General features: G+C 45.8%; 1 protein-coding gene across 1 annotated transcript in view; it reads left to right on the top strand.

Annotated features, from left to right (window-relative positions):
• The window catches only part of Fras1 (Fraser extracellular matrix complex subunit 1), a 403,170-nt gene extending 387,229 nt beyond the window's left edge, over positions 1-15,941 (top strand). Inside the window, exons 66-74 of the mRNA XM_038339383.1 lie at positions 1,569-1,783; positions 4,049-4,199; positions 5,210-5,317; positions 6,202-6,361; positions 7,156-7,272; positions 10,687-10,853; positions 12,316-12,521; positions 14,199-14,345; positions 15,348-15,941. Coding sequence (XP_038195311.1) covers positions 1,569-1,783; positions 4,049-4,199; positions 5,210-5,317; positions 6,202-6,361; positions 7,156-7,272; positions 10,687-10,853; positions 12,316-12,521; positions 14,199-14,345; positions 15,348-15,941 — 1,865 coding nt within the window. The remainder of the gene's footprint in view (positions 1-1,568; positions 1,784-4,048; positions 4,200-5,209; positions 5,318-6,201; positions 6,362-7,155; positions 7,273-10,686; positions 10,854-12,315; positions 12,522-14,198; positions 14,346-15,347) is intronic.
• The last annotated feature ends 251 nt before the right edge of the window (positions 15,942-16,192 follow it).

Raw genomic sequence — 16,192 nt, 5'->3', positions numbered from 1 at the left:
TACATATTCATTAGGTACCGTTCTTGGTAGTGGTGGTCTTTGTACAGTAGAATTAGTTGAGCCCAAATAATTCTTAAACCATTGAACTATACATGAAAGGTGAATTGGTCCAAATACATAGGCAATGAAGGAAACCACATGGTTAAAAATTGAAAATCTCTACCTCTCCTTTCTTAAAGATATTTAAATTCATCACAGGTCAATTGAGTTCCTGACAGGACAAAGGGCTGGTTGCTGGTGGCAGACATTCTAGATACATTAGCTCTTTTAAATACAATGGCCACTTTTAGTACTCTAAGAGTTATATTCTGAGGCCAGCAGGATGCTCAGAGGGTGTAGGTACCTACCTCAAGGCTTGATGACCTGAGTTTGGTCTCCAGGACCACCATGGTAGGCAGAGAGAACTGACTCCCACAAGTTGCTGTTTGACCTCCATGCCATAGTCTTATACACACACATACAGGTGCGTGCATCTATACACACACACACACACACACACACACACACACACACAAATAAATAAAAAATGTGAAATAGTTCATTGTATTTCAAATGTTCTAAAACTGTACCAGTATTCAACTGTCTTCTGTACTTCATAGCAGCTCACAGGCTTGGCAGCATTTGATCTAGCTGACCCGTAGCAGGTGGGGTTGAGTCAGGCATCATTAGCAAGCTATTTACTAATTAAGGCAGTTTTATCCCCCTAAGAGTTCAGGGACTACTGGAGGAAGGGTGAGAAGGAAGTTGGATCTTGGCTTGATGGCTTTTCATAAGGCTGTTTTTCATATTGGTCTTAAAAATAGTTATTCGTGGCTGTGATCCATAGAGCAGGTCAGTTTCACCTAGACCAGTGGTGAAGTCACAGGAGCTGGGGAAACACTTGGGAAATTGCTTTATTCATCCATGATGTCATGTTGTGTTCACCCTTTCTCCTGGGTACCTGAGTTTCCTAGCAGGGCAGTGCCCCATTTAATACCAGACAACAGGCAGTTCAATGCACTCTCTCTTTCCCACCCCCCTCCTATGTGCAAGTTCATCTGCATGTGTGTGTGTGTCTGTAGACATGTGTAGGTCGAAGTTCCATTAAAGGTGTCTTCCTTAGTCATTCTTCCCTTTACTTTTTGAGACAGAATTTCTTCATTAAGCCTTGGAGCTCTTTGGCTGGCCACTGTGTTCCAGGGCCCCACGTGTCTCCGTGCTCCAGCACGGGAACCACACACATGTGTCTCCATGCTCTAACACGGGAACCACACACGTGTCTCCATGCTCCAGCACTGGATCTGCACACACATGGCCTCCATACCTGGCTTTTTTCTGTGGGTGCTGGGGATCCCTGATCAGGACCTCATGCATATTCTGTAAGGAGCAGTCTGCCTGCTGAGCCATGTCCTCAGCCCCCAGCAGGTAGCTCACCCCTTAACGAGATCGCCTCTCCACCTCACCGCACACTGGGATTCCAAGGTAGACCCAGCCATAGTCTCAGATGAACAGTTCTTCAGTCTTCCCTTCACCCAGCTCCTGGCAGGCTCTGACCATGTCACTGTCCCTTGTCCTCCCCTCCCCTGCAGAGGCAGGGTTCCTAGATGATGCAGGTTTCCACAGCACTGCCCTGGGCCCTGGCTATGACCGCCCCTTCCAGTTTGACCCAAGCGTCCGGGAGCCTAAGACCATCCAGCTGTACAGACACTTGAACCTGAAGAGCTGCGTGTGGACCTTCGATGCGTTCTATGACATGACCGAGCTGATTGACGTGTGCGGGGGCTCCGTGACTGCTGACTTCCAGGTGGGTGCCCTGTTCCATGTGTTCTATGACATGACCGAGCTGATCGACATATGCAGGGGCTCCGTGACTCCCGATTTCCAGGTGGGTGCCCTGGGCGATTGTGCTTGGGTGCCATGCCAACTCTGTTCTGCTAGCACATAATATTCCTAACTGGGCTAGCCAGGTAGGGAACAGATTCTGTATAAGTCCTTTATCTGGGTCTTGGTGGTATTGTGGTTAAAATAACCCTGCAGTCTTCCAAATCAAGGTAAGGTATAAGAAAATTACTGTGGCAAGCCATCTGTACAAAAGTAGAATGCCTGCTTCTTTGGATGTCTGTGTGGTTCTTTTCTCTGTGTATCCTTTGGAATGTAGAGAAGATTTACATTTGATACTGGGGTTGTTCATGTGCGTGTACTCTCTTCCCTGCTTGCAATGAATTAGAATAGCGGGTGGCAGGCCTCTCAGAAGACAATTCTAGATTCCAGAATGCTGGGAAGAGGCTGTTGTTTCTAGCGCGTTCACTCCGTGCTTATCCCAGATTCACAACCTGATACATGCACATGCATGCGTGTACATGTGAATGTTCAGCAAACCACTGGACAGTCCTGATAACAGCAGCTCATCTAGGGAGAAGCCAGAGACATCGGCAGTTCTGTAAAGCGACAGTGGGACCAACCTGTCTCATGGGGAAATTAATTCTCAAGGCCTATCCCAGTTTTGAGCATTTATCTCAGTGAGACAAAACTTGTTATCTGTTTGTTTTCTGTTCCAAAAACAAGTTTAAGCTCACTAAATAAGACAATCTGTAGAGAAAGTGTAATTGTTTGGGGAATTTCTCTCATTCAAATGTGTTGTTCTCTTTGTACCTGGGCCTCTGGTTTTGTGTGCAGCACTGCCCTCTACTGGATGAAACTTCCAGGTGGCCTGCGTTTGTTTCTGTTTCTGCAGATGCCTGGCCTACATAGTCCCAGGGTGTGAACAGTCGCAAACCTTATTATTCCACCCCTCGAAAATTAACGTTACTTTTCTTCATTTGCAGAGCTGGGTATTTTTGTTCATAACGGTCTCTTAAAAGTCCCAAAGTCAAGAACTGTTTATGTCCACTTTTAAAATTTAAGACAGAAAAAAAATCCCAAGTATTTTATTGTTGTTTGCTTCTCTAAAAATAATAGAAATTGCTAATTGTAATTGAAGGAACACCAGAGAAACAGGAAATAAGGTCTTATTTAGTGTCTCTCAACTAGTACGGAGACAACCTCCCTGAGTCCACATTAAATGTTGGCTCATGCTCTCTGCATAACACAGAGCACGTATGCATGCAATATTTGTCGGAGAACGTTCTTAAAGATTAGCAAGAGACATCATCTAGGATAAAGGAAACCGGTGAGAACGGAGAGGGAAACACATCCGTCAAGATCTCATCGTACTTGCCCAATAACACAATAGAATTGTTCCAGACTTATTAACTTAGCTTTTTCTTACCAAAGAAATACATATTTATGGAGCAAAAAATATGAATTTTTAAATAAATTCTCCCATCCACACTTGTACATCTGCTACTGTTTTGTTATTTTCCCATTCAGTTTTTGTTCATGGCCGAGTAAAACGTACGTTAGTGCACCCAAGTAATGACGGTGAGGGGGCCCCCTAGAGGGTGGTGTTCCCTTGAATGGTGATCTTGTCAGTCAAGTCTCCACAATACTGTCTGTGCCAGGGAATGGCGGGAGGAGCCCCTGCAGCCCTGAGCTGTTGGTGAGCTTCCTAGATGTCACAGTGTGGCCTTTGCTCCTGGCACGTGAATGCGATGCTCACGAAGACACGCTGAGCCAGGCGTGTGTTCGTATCAGAGGACAGGACGTGGGTGTCTTGCCAATCACCATTGCTCAAAGTTTCCTGCGGGTCTCGGGTCGAGCACGCTGACAGAAGGGTCCAAGTCAGCGGGCTCATCCCTTGGCCTGTGAGGCTTCACGCTTCCAGAGACTGCCTCTAGAAACTGAGGATCGGAAGCGAAGTTGGTTCTTAATTCTTTCAAAATGTTTGTGTCCAAGTGTCTTCTCCTCACAAAAGCCCTTGAAGGTCACCTCTTCTGAAGAAGCCTCTTGGCCACCGTGTACCCTCTTTATGTTTCGAGGACAAACTGCAGGTGTAGGCGTTTGAACAGGAATTACTTTATGAGCCAGTGATTAAGGGAGTGGGTGAACTTTAAGCCAAGAGGCGATGTCGTCTGCCCTTTCCTCCCAGGAAAGACGTAAGCCTGTCTCTTACACACTGTTTCCTCGGCAGGTGAGGGATTCAGCACAGTCGTTCCTAACAGTGCACGTGCCTCTCTACGTGTCCTACATCTATGTGACAGCCCCCAGGGGCTGGGCCTCCTTGGAGCACCACACGGAGATGGAATTCTCTTTCTTCTATGACACGGTTCTCTGGAGGACAGGTATGCCCAGGGATGTCTTAGCTGCTCTACCTGACATTCGATCGTAACTAACTCAGCAATGAATTCTAACAGTAGCTACGTTCTCATGGTCTTCTTGAGAAATAGAAAGGCTGACCGGGATCTAAAGAGTATGCTGATCTGTTATCCTTCTGTTTGATTCTTTCCCCTTTCCAATGTCCTGTGCTCAGCATGACCCCAAGCCCACTGCCCCTTACTTCCACTGCTCCCATGCTCACCACTCCCTTTCTAGAGGCAACAGCCTCCATCTGAGGTAGAGATGCTGAAGAACTTCGGGAGCCTTCTTTAGAGAGGCCTCATCTTACTGAAGATGCAGCCTTTCTTCTGTTGAATGGCTTGAGCTCAAATCATGTTTGTTTTATATTCTCCAAGGGAAAAGAGCTTGACATTCTCCTGCCTGAACCAAATCAACTCTTGGGCCTTTGGCGCTTGTCTTTTTGGGGGGAGAGGAGTTCATAACTTTTATTTTTCTCCTCCTTTGATTATATTTTATTTTAGTTCATTCTGAACCCATTGGGTATCATGTCTCTAACTGCCTCTACTTAATGGTGTGTCAAGCCACAGTTGACTTTCTATAAGGTTCCCTGTCCTCTCCATGGTTTGAGTATAAAATGTAGATAACAGGATTCGGGACTCCTCTAGGTCCTAAAAGTAAAAGAAAATACATCATGGAGGTGCTATGGTGCCAGGAGTTCGATCCCACTGTTTTCTAAAGTGGATTAACCCACATCTGGGAAAAGTGATCATCACATAGATAAAGCACTCCTACAGGGATGATGAACCTGGAAAAACAGAACCAAGAATGAGCTGCGTATTAATTCCAACGGCACTCATGTCTGTTGTGAAGGGAATGAATAACTTTTCTCTAAATTACATTTTCATAAATACTTGGATTCTCTCAGAGATGTCTCTGGGACAATGTCTAAGCAGGTCACTATCTGGGAGGTCCTCTCCACACCCTGACTTTGTTTTGTGTGTGGTTGCTTGTCCAGGCATCCAGACAGACAGCGTGCTCTCGGCAAGGCTTCAGATCATAAGAATCTACATCAGAGAGGATGGCCGTCTTGTCATTGAGTTCAAGACCCATGCCAAATTCAGGGGTAATTTCTGCGTGGTTTTTTTTTTTCCCTACGTCTTTATTTAAAAATACTTTAAACATTCAGAAAAGTTAAAGATGAGAACCATGAAGAAAAAGTAAATAACTGTTAGCATTTTACCATCCATGTACAAACATACACACACTCTTTTGGGTAACCTCATTTGAAAGGAAATTTCCATCTACGTGTCCATTACCCCAGACCCTTCAGTAGACCTCATCTAAGAACAAAGAAATCACGGTACCATTCTATGCACAGTGCACCCAACCCAGAACAGTAGTCCCGTGCAAACAGCCTCTCACCTTGCAGATGCCATTCCTACTTGTTTTATGTTTCTTTACGTTTGCTTCATATCTATACTCATAAAGGAAAGCAGGTTCAGTCAAACTCCATGTTACATTTTGGTTGTTTCTTTCCCTCCAGAGCTGCCACTCTCCCTTGAATGCTCACACTGAAGTTTAAGGGCCATGATGTCATGCTAAAACATCTGCGCTTATTTTCTTCTACCAAACCCTTGAATAGCTCTGAATATGACTACATCCAACATCGATGTTTCCATCTATTAAACACTGAGACCTTAAAATATGTCTGTTGAAATTCAAAGCTGAGTGTATTCAGCGTTCATTGTCCCGTAAAGATCAATAAAATTGCATATGGGCTCGGCGCATTTCCACTTGTGCTCATATGTATATCATGAGACCCTCGCTGCCACTGTGAGGAGGGTGGTGGGCTGGTATAAGACACCATGTTATCTCAGCCATTGTCAGATGTATCCTCAAGGGAATATCTCCCTCAGCACCCTTAGTTCTTTGCTAGAAAAACAGAAGTCAGGTCTTTAGGCAGACGCAGTAAGCTCACGAATCACAGTGTGTTTCCCTCCGAAACAGGACAGTTCGTGATGGACCATCACACCCTCCCAGATGTGAAGTCTTTCATATTGACTCCAGGCCACCTAGGAGGAATTGCGTTTGACCTGCAACTCTTGTGGAGTGCTCAGACGTTCGATTCCCCGCATCAGCTCTGGAGAGCCACAAGCTCTTACAACAGGTAGATACCACGAGGGAAGTATTGCTCTGAGAAGTTCTCTGCTTCATTCAAGAGCTTGAAACGTCAACACTTGAGGATTATTCCAGATGTTTCTGAATGTTCTCCTGCCTTCCATTTAACCTCCTGCCAGGGCTGGGGCTGCTACTAATAACAAGTCAGTGACGGCCACAAGGGCTTCTGGAGAACTTTGTGTTTCGCCATAAGCACACTGATTCCCACTGAGTGGCCCCCAGGGAGAATTCCTGAAAAGGAATGAGGCCATGGAGTCTGAGTAGGGGACCCTGAAATGGAGATCTAGTCAAGTGGAGGATGAGCGGAGGTGGGTGTCGCAAGGACACTGCTTCCATCCTGCTCTGCAGAGATGCTCTGTCTCCGTGTTATTTGCCCCCCTTTCCGCAACATCACCCGACACAATCACGTTTTAACAGACAGAAGTGCTTGCCTTTGAGAATATGTTAGCAGGTTGTCAGTCGACAAAAAACACTAGCCGAATTGCCAGGCAGATTTCCTGGACTCTCTATTCACCATCCCCTGAACCTTCCAGATTTTTATTAGCAGTGTGCCTTTTGTAGTTTTCCTCCTAGGAAGGGCTGGAGTAAATGAAAATGCTTTGTTTTGTTAACACCTTGGGGTAATACTCTGAAGCTGGCATAATCAGAGATGAATCCCTGGCTCTCACAGAGATGTCAGGGCAGAAATGCCTCCTGAACCCTGCTCAATGAAGCTGTGTCTTTCTGGGGCTAAGTCACCATCGGGTGTTGCCCGTGGCACCAATTTGCTCTGCCTGCTTCCAGGAAGGACTACTCGGGGGAATACACCATCTACCTGATCCCTTGCACCGTGCAGCCCACACAGCCATGGGTGGACCCGGGAGAGAAGCCTTTGGCCTGCACTGCACATGCCCCAGAGAGGTAGGCCAATATTGGTGCTCCCCGCTAATTCCGTTTCTTTACTTAAGAATTCTCCTGCTTGCTAACACGTGTTTGTAATTCTCAGATGCATACCACAGTCATTCACAGATGTTCAAAACTTTCAAGTCACCTAACAGGCACAGCCCCAGCTAAAGCTGAACAAGAGAGTCCTCTGCCTTCTGATATCAGCTCTCTGAGTACAGTGATTCCCTTATGGTCTATTGGATGCTATGTGTTTTCATTTGTGTACGTTTCATTGGTGGCCTTGCTGTTTTGAGTGACTCCTAAGCACAGAACTGACGTGTTTTCTATTGTTCCTAAGCACTTAAGGGCTGTCATGTGCCCTATGGAGTATTAGACAACACTTCCAGATGTTTGCATACTTCTGTGAACGGGAGAGCTAACGGTGCATGGGATGAAGCCAGGTCCTTGAGGGTAGTAAATGGGCAGTCATTGGACATGAAGGAAGGGGCAAGCTTTAGCTTGGAGCCAAGACAGTCAGCTCATCCACTAAACAGTGCAGGCAGAGCCTATGGATTCCAGAGAAGTGAACTGGGTGACTAAACCTGGCAAGATAGGCATCTAACTAAACCCAGCCTTGGCCTGAAGCAAGAGGAACATGGAGGTCTGAGGGAAAGTAGGAAGCGAGCAGAGAGACTTGGCGAGAGGCTAAATTATCTTTAAATTGTTGTATTATTGATGGTCACCAAAGTCCTGATGCACACGTCCACATTTAATACATAGCGACACACATGTACCCCTGTGAAACATTACAACGATCAAGACAACACACAGCCATTTCTCCCCGAAAGTCTCTTCACACCTCTTTGTAGCCCCCTCACGCCTCCCCTTCTCCAGGTGTCCCCTCATCTGCTCTCTGTCACCAGGAGGAGAGTGAGTTTTCTGGAGCCATATGCATTATCATACAACCGCAGTTATTTTTCTGTGGCTCATTTCCCTTGGCGTGACTGTTTGGTGTTCTGTGTTACTGTATAAGCAGTTTCTGCCATTGCTGAGCTGTCTTGCCCATTCTGGAAATAGCAGTCCATCAGCTCACCATTACATGGGCACTTGGGCTCTTTCCAGCTTGGATCTATTTTAAATAGATCTGCCCTGCATATGTATGTGAAATCCTTATGTGAATACATGTTTCCTGTTTTCTTGGGATGGCTGGGTCATATGGTAGGTGTAGATTTAACTTAAAAAGTTGGAGGGCTAATCTCCCAAGGGTTTATAAAGAAGTAATTGTGTGTGGCTGTCTCCACCAGAGCTGTGTAAAGTATTTTAGGTCCTTTGCATTCTGGGAAGAGTGTCCAGGAAGGTCCTGCTGTGGGTGGAAGGACTAATGGTGCAATAAAAGAAGAGAGGAGCTGAAAAGATGGGGGACAGGTGTTTGAATATGGACTCTGGGGTGCTTGTCCATTGTAGCAATAAGAAAGTAAGTAGCGTAGCTGCTGTTGAGTGGAAAAACAGCCCTTGGCAAGAAAGGAGGTAAAGATTTAGATGGTCTCTGTCTGGATGCTGAGCCACCATAATTGATGGCAGGAATAATGTTCGAAAGTAACCCAGTCAGCCACATAGAGGTCACATGGTGACCAGGCAAATCCCTGAGGGTTTGGTAAAGACCTCCCATGCAGGACAGAGTGCTCCCAAGTTTCCCACTCTCTGCTCATTGCCCATTGTGGGTCTCTGTGTTAATTCCCATCTACTGCCAGGAGCAGCATCTCTGATGTGGGTTGAGCAACGGCACTGATTTCCAGGGATAGCAGCATGTGCTGAGTGCTGTTAGCAGGAATAATATTAGGTTTCCCCTACATCCATGGCCTATGTAGTCTTGCGTTCTCAGCCACTTTAACAATTTCGTATATGTGTGTGGCAGAGTATCTAAAAATTCACCAAAAGAGTTCAGGACTCAGGGTGTGTGAATCTTGGAAAAGTCTAGCTGGGACACCTTGGTAATCAAAGAGCCACTTTAGGGGACTGGTGGAATGGAATTCAGGAAGACCAGAAGCCCCAGTGAACCACAGACAGGCGGAGGGATGGTGTCAGAAAACCATGAAGGACAGAGGGCGAGTCACATTTGGACATGTTAAGGAATTTGCTCAGCATTAAAAATTTTCATTTTTGACGGTGTCAGCTTCTCAGAGGACACATGTGTGACACACATATATTTGACACCTGTCTTAAATAGGACAGTACCAGCACTTAGCGATTTTTATTTGTGGTATTTCGTGTGGAGGTGTTTTCTTCTGCTCAGCCTTTAAGACAGAGTCTGGCTTGCTGTCGATCAGGCTGGATTTGAACTCTCGTGTAATTAAAAAATGAGTCCATACTCTGATTCAGCCTGCAAGCTCTGGGAGCCAGCAAGTCTAGCAAATCAGTGAGCTCCGGGTTCTCTAGAGCCTTGCCTCAAAAAATACAATGGAGAGTGACTGAGGGGACCAACCAGCACCAACCCCTGGCCACCACATGTGCATATATAGACACATGCCCCCACACATACATGCATACAACACACACATATCACACACACACACACACACACACACCACTTTGAGGGAAAATGTGCAGCTGATATCAAAGAGTTCCAAAGACTAAGTTATCCTGTTCATAGAGAGACTGGGGCTAGGGATGTGGTTCAGTTGGTAGGGTGTTGGAGTGATGTCAGCACTGTAGAAGCTGACTGTGGGTGGGGTACATGCCTGTTATCCTAGGGCTTGGAATGAAAGAAGAAGAAAGGTCGAAGCTGCCTTAAACTACACGAGACCCTGTTGTTTTCATCTAAATCTAAACATTGTTTTTAGCTAAATTTCAGTCATTCAATTTTACCAATAAAGACTGAGAAGCCAGATGCTGGGGTGAAAACCTGCTAGCTCAGAGAGGCAGAGAAAGCAGCTAGCTGGCCTTCCTCCTTTGCCAACGTCCCAGAAAGAGACTACCCCTTGTCATTTCAAACCAAAAGGTCACCAAACTCAATGTCCCTTCATTTTATTTCCTGTGCATCTTTTTATCCGTCTTTCTGACTCCTGCTTATGTTCTGTGGTTACTTCCTGTAAGATGGTTGCTCGCTTCACCTCTTGGCCTATGGAATGTTGTTTTTATTTAATCCTGTTTACAAGAAGCACAAAACTCTTGGATTAAAGGTGGGTGCTAGGGCTGAGCCCCACTACACACAGGTTTTTTCCAGTAAATAACACAAACTTGGAGTTCACGTTGTGATCAAATATCCTACAAGGCCCTTTCTCAAGCAATAAAAATGAATAAAAGACATGTTATCCTCATGAATACATTCAGTAAATGGTCAGCACCCACGGTGAAGCTGCGTACCCTGTCAGAAGGGTGACCAAGAGGACAGCTCAGATGCCATGTGAAACTGGCTCTGCCCTCAAGGAGCTCTCATCTCTCCCCATCTAGGTTCCTGATCCCCATTGCGTTCCAGCAGACCAACCGGCCCGTGCCAGTTGTGTATTCGCTCAACACTGAGTTTCAGCTCTGCAATAACGAGAAGGTGTTCCTGATGGACCCCAACACGTCTGACTTGTCACTGGCGGAAATGGATTACAAAGGAGCCTTTTCCAAAGGTCAGTTGCTTCCTCAAGCCGCAGGAAGTGGCTCTGCCTAGAGAGGAGACTCTTCCGGGCCCCTGGACTGGCTGCCTATCTCTACCTATGTGTCAGTCAGTAAACTCTGCAGGGAACATCTCCCAGGCTTCCATTCCAGGGCAGTCAAGATAGAAGTAAGGGAAAGACTCCCATTCTTCCATCAGTTATAAAATACATGCATAGTCTCCGTGTTGTAGCGATTGGCATTGGGGGAAAGCATTGTTCTGGGTAGGAAGAGGATTGGCATTTCCAATCTAATTCTAGCATGATGTTTAACTCGGATAAGTTAGCTCTGAATTCCATGGAGAGATTGCAGAAGTACTCCTGTTGACTCCCAGCTATGCTGTCAATGCTGTGGACCTCCCTAGCATAGGTTACTTAAGGGAATAATGACTGCGCCTGTCTTTTGAACTCTTGGAAGAATTAGAAAGAAAGAAAGAAAGAAAGAAAGAAAGAAAGAAAGAAAGAAAGAAAGAAAGAAAGAAAGAAAGAACGAACTTGAGACCATCTCAGATGCTGTTCAAAAACAGTTCCCATATTAGGATTCCTGCCAACTCAGTCTTCAGTATTTTTTTTTTTTTTTTTTTTTTTTGGTTTTTCGAGACAGGGTTTCTCTGTGGCTTTGGTGCCTGTCCTGGAACTAGCTCTTGTAGACCAGGCTGGCCTTGAACTCACAGAGATCCGCCTGCCTCTGCCTCCTGAGTGTCTTCAGTATTTTTGTATGTACTTTGTGTACCTAGAATAGTCTGTCCTTTCTCCCTCCCCAAAATATTCTGATGAATGCTTGTTCATGTTTTAGGAGACAGCTCAAAGATCACCTCTCCTTAAACCCCTCCACACCTCTCCCGGAGCAGACTCCAGCCTGGCTGGTCCCTCCACTCATTTAACATAAAGCATTCTCCTCTGTTGTAGCAGGTGATGGACAGCATTGTACATGCTCTTAGAGTGAGCTCTCAAGCCAAAGTCCCCTTGCTCTGCATCTCTCTCAATCCTCCTGCCTTCACCTCCTGCACTCCCGGTGACTTTCAGCAGCTCCGCCCCTCAGCGCCTCAGTTTCCTCAGCTAGAAGGCTGTCAGCACCCCCATGGGCTTTACTGCCTGAGAAAAATTTAGTGCAGCAAATACTGGATTTGATCCATGTTATCAGTCAAAGCGATTAAACTCTTTGCTGTCACCTCTGCCCTCTCGCTTGCATCTCACCTCTGCATCCGTGTGCGCAGCTGAGTGCTTGGTAACACAACAAATGCCCCAGTAATCTTAATGAACTAGAGGAGCGGTGAACGGTAAGTGTGTGTTTCCGGGACTCTTGGAATCAGAGCTCTCCATAGAAGAGGCACTTTTGATTCTGAGGACGTAGGGCAAATCCTCTCTGCCCTTGACACATCTTCCTCTTTAACCTCGAAGTCCAATCTGGTTGGTGTCTTTCTTTCCATCTTTGCAGGGCAGATCCTCTACGGCCGAGTCCTTTGGAACCCAGAACAAAGCCTTCACTCTGCTTACAAGCTGCAGCTGGAGAAAGTCTATCTCTGCACTGGCAAGGATGGCTACGTGCCTTTCTTTGATCCCACGGGGACAATCTACAACGAAGGGCCACAGTACGGATGCATTCAGCCAAACAAGCACCTGAAGCACAGATTCCTCCTGCTGGTAGGCTCTCCGTCAATGTTAATGCCAAGGAGTGGTAGTGAGCCAATGTCTCAGCTGTGAATTCCAATAAGAGCATAGCGTTTTCTCTGTATTTCCTTTTATTATTTTTTCTCTCTGATCAGTCACCTAGCAATGGGTTGCATAACATGCTGATGCTGACATTCCAGGAAGAGGAAAGTCTAAGCCAGTGTTTCTTCATGTCTGGTTCAAAGGCCCTGAGTGGCCCTCACACTCCTTCCAAGAGTCTATAAGGTTGAAATTGCCCTCCTCGTAGTACAAAGAAGCCACCTTTGCATGCTCATGTCCTCACCAGAAGGTGTATTCGTATGAGTTCAAAGTCCATGTTGTCCTTAAGGATTGGAGCAATGGCTCAGTGGTTGAGAACATGTACTAGTCTAGCAGAGGACCCAGTTTGATTCTCAGGACCCACATGAGGAAGCTCACAACCCCCAGGGGTTCTAATGTTCTCTTCTGGCAAATGTCCTCTCCTCAAGCATTCACATGTGTACACACACACACACACACACACACACACACACACACACACACACACGCACACTAACTAACTAAATAGAAGGAGGAGGAGGAGGTTTTGAAGGCTACCCAGGGAATGGAGAGCTGACTCAGTCAGTAAAGTGCTGGCCATGCCACTATGAGGTCCTGGGTTTGATTCTCAGAGCACACAGGAGTGGTCACTATCATCCCAGCACAGGGAAGACAGGGACAGGAGGATCCCTGTAGCTCACCAGCCAGCCCATCTAACCAGCCAATAAGATCCAATCTCAGTGAAAAATTCATCTCAAAAATAAGGTGAGGAAGTGATATGCCCCATAGCAATGTCAGGTGTCCACACACAAGCACACAGTCCAAAGCAAGCCTGTCTCTGTCTGTCGGTCTGTCTACCAGTCTCCCTCAATTACCTGAAAAAATGTCGTCAATGGACGCATCCTTTTTCCCACTGATAGCTGTGTTTGAAGCTAGATTTTCTTCATATATCAGCTAAGATAGTTTATCACAACTGACTGAATACAAAAGCAGTTGTGAATTACAAAAAAAAAAAAAAAAACCAAAAAACAAAAAACGGGGTCTCTTTGGGAACAAAGATGAATGTGAGCATAATTCACAAAAAAAATCTTACTTAGGTTAGCATATAATGAACTTTTCATTGTATTAAAATGAATTAATACAAGAGTGTTTTATTTAATTGTTCAAGTTTAATTTTTAATATAGTAAATATAGATAGAAGAAAACACATAAATAAAAGTTCTTTGGGGTCTTTCTTTGCTTTTCACAATGGAAAGGGTCCTAAAGCCAAGTAGTTTGAGAACTGCTGATCTGCTGGGCATGTCCAGCCTTTAGACATGAAAAATGAATTCATGTACAAGACTCTTGTCAATGGCTTCACAGATGACTAACAACAGAAAAACAACCAAAAAAATATGTTTGTAATTTTGTGTTGATCGACGTTATAGTTGTCCTTGGCCACACATAGCCTCTGAGACACAGGTTAAATAGAACTTACCAGAAGCTCCTTAGTAGTGTCCTGAGGCAGCACCCACTTGGGGGAAAACTCTCCACAGCACACACTTCTCACCCAGCCCAGAGAAGCAGGGAGAACATCTTCCCCTTCTCAGTATTGCCATTCACATGCCCCGCCTCTTCCTCTTTCCATCCTAGGACCGCAGCCAGCCGGAGGTCACTGACAAGTACTTCCACGATGTGCCTTTTGAGGCCCACTTTGCTTCTGAGTTGCCCGAGTTCCATGTGGTCAGTAGCATGCCGGGTGTGGATGGATTCACCCTCAAAGTAGACGCCCTCTATAAGGTGACCGCCCGTTTCTTCTGATAACTCTCTTGCCGTGAGGCCTTTTTCCTTGTTATGAAACCCATCATTCACTCCCAAGTTTTCCCTATCCCCAGCAGACCAAAGCAAGGATAAAATCCTTGAATTTGCATTTGAGCATCTGTCATTGTCCATCAGTATATGGGCTGCTCTGATTCTTCCTGAATTCTTTTGAATTTCTAGCTTTGGGGCAGTCAGGTGGACCAGTGGGTTCCACAGGCCTTTGGAAAACACTGAACAAAGTCACAGTGTCCTAGTTAGAGGGACACAAGTGACTAGCATCAAAGAAAACACCCAAGTAACAAACAAGACCTTCCAAGATCAGATCTTGCACTTTTTTTTTTCTGTCTCCAAGTGGTTATCCACGACTTTGGGTTTCAGAGTTTCTGGGCTGCTTTTTGGAAGTTATTTTAAAGCTGTGAAGTTGTTCCCAGGCAAGCAGCTGAGGGGGCAAAATAGTACTCGGTGCTCCTCCTCTGAGGGGTGATCTAGAAAGTATTCAAGTTCAGCAATTTTCGTCACGAAGCTATACATTATGTTTTGAATTGTTTAGTGGAAATTTGTTGACTGGCTTCATTTTAACTGAAGTGCATCAGTAAATAGCATAAGGATCAGTTGAAGGGCACAGAGAATAAATGTGGTAGTTAATATAATTATTGTAGTGTTATTTCACTGCCATTAATAAGGACCCATAACTCATAAGCATAAGCTAAAGAGACCATGACAAATAAATTCTTAGGCTATTCCGCATGAGTAGGGACATTGGAAAGAATGTGTATAGCTGCCCCGAGATCACCCTAATCTGAAATAAAACAGAATCCCTGAAGCTTGAGTTAGTTCCCTGTATCTTGGAACATGGAACATCCCTTGGCCACCCTTAATTGATACCGTTTCTCTGTGCCCTGTCACAGCAGGTGTCTTCCTTCCCTCCCTTCCAAATGCTCCCAGATAGCACGCTAGTCTCCCTGCCTCTCTCCTCTGCAGGTGGAAGCAGGGCACCAGTGGTATCTCCAGGTGATCTATGTCATTGGCCCCGACAGCATCTCGAGGCCCCGAGTCCAGCGCTCTCTCACAGCCTCTCTGAGCCGCCACCGAAGGGACCTGGTAGACCCGCGTGGCTGGTTGTCTCTGGATGACTCCCTCATCTATGACAATGAAGGAGACCAAGTCAAGAACGGCACCAACATGAAGTCCCTGAACCTCGAGATGCAGGAGCCCATCATAGCTGCCTCCCTGTCCCAAACCGGAGCATCGATTGGCAGTGCCCTGGCTGCTATTATGCTCCTCCTTCTGCTGTTGCTGGTGGCCTGTTTCATCACCAGAAAATGCCAGACACAGAAGAAGAAGCAGCCCCCAGAGGACACTCTGGAGGAATATCCCCTGAATACCAAGGTGGACGTAGCCAAGAGGAGTGGAGACACGGTGGAGAAAAATGTCAACAGACAGTACTGCACCGTGCGCAATGTCAACATCCTGGGTGACAGTGAGGGCTCGTATACATTCAAAGGTGCTAAGGTCAAAAAGATGAATCTGGAAGTCAGAGTCCACAACAATTTACAAGACGGAACAGAGGTTTAACGAGAAGACCCATGTATAATTATTTTCTAAACTCATTTTGATAAAACAGGGAAAAATACTGGTATTTTTATAATCCTTCAGATAAAAAAAAAAGGGAAAGTTAGCTTTGAGTGGTGAACAGCACACATCGCATGCATAGAACTCACAACTGAGCTACCTCATGAAATAGAACCACCGAGACCCCCCCAGAGTAGCAGAGTAGAGCTAGCTATGCGCACAGGTCCCCAACAGTCTCAGTGGCTGCACAGCGT

The sequence above is a fragment of the Arvicola amphibius genome, chromosome 1, assembly GCF_903992535.2.
Source record: "Arvicola amphibius chromosome 1, mArvAmp1.2, whole genome shotgun sequence".
Classification (NCBI taxonomy): domain Eukaryota; kingdom Metazoa; phylum Chordata; class Mammalia; order Rodentia; family Cricetidae; genus Arvicola; species Arvicola amphibius.
This window is presented reverse-complemented; position numbering and strand designations above follow the sequence as displayed.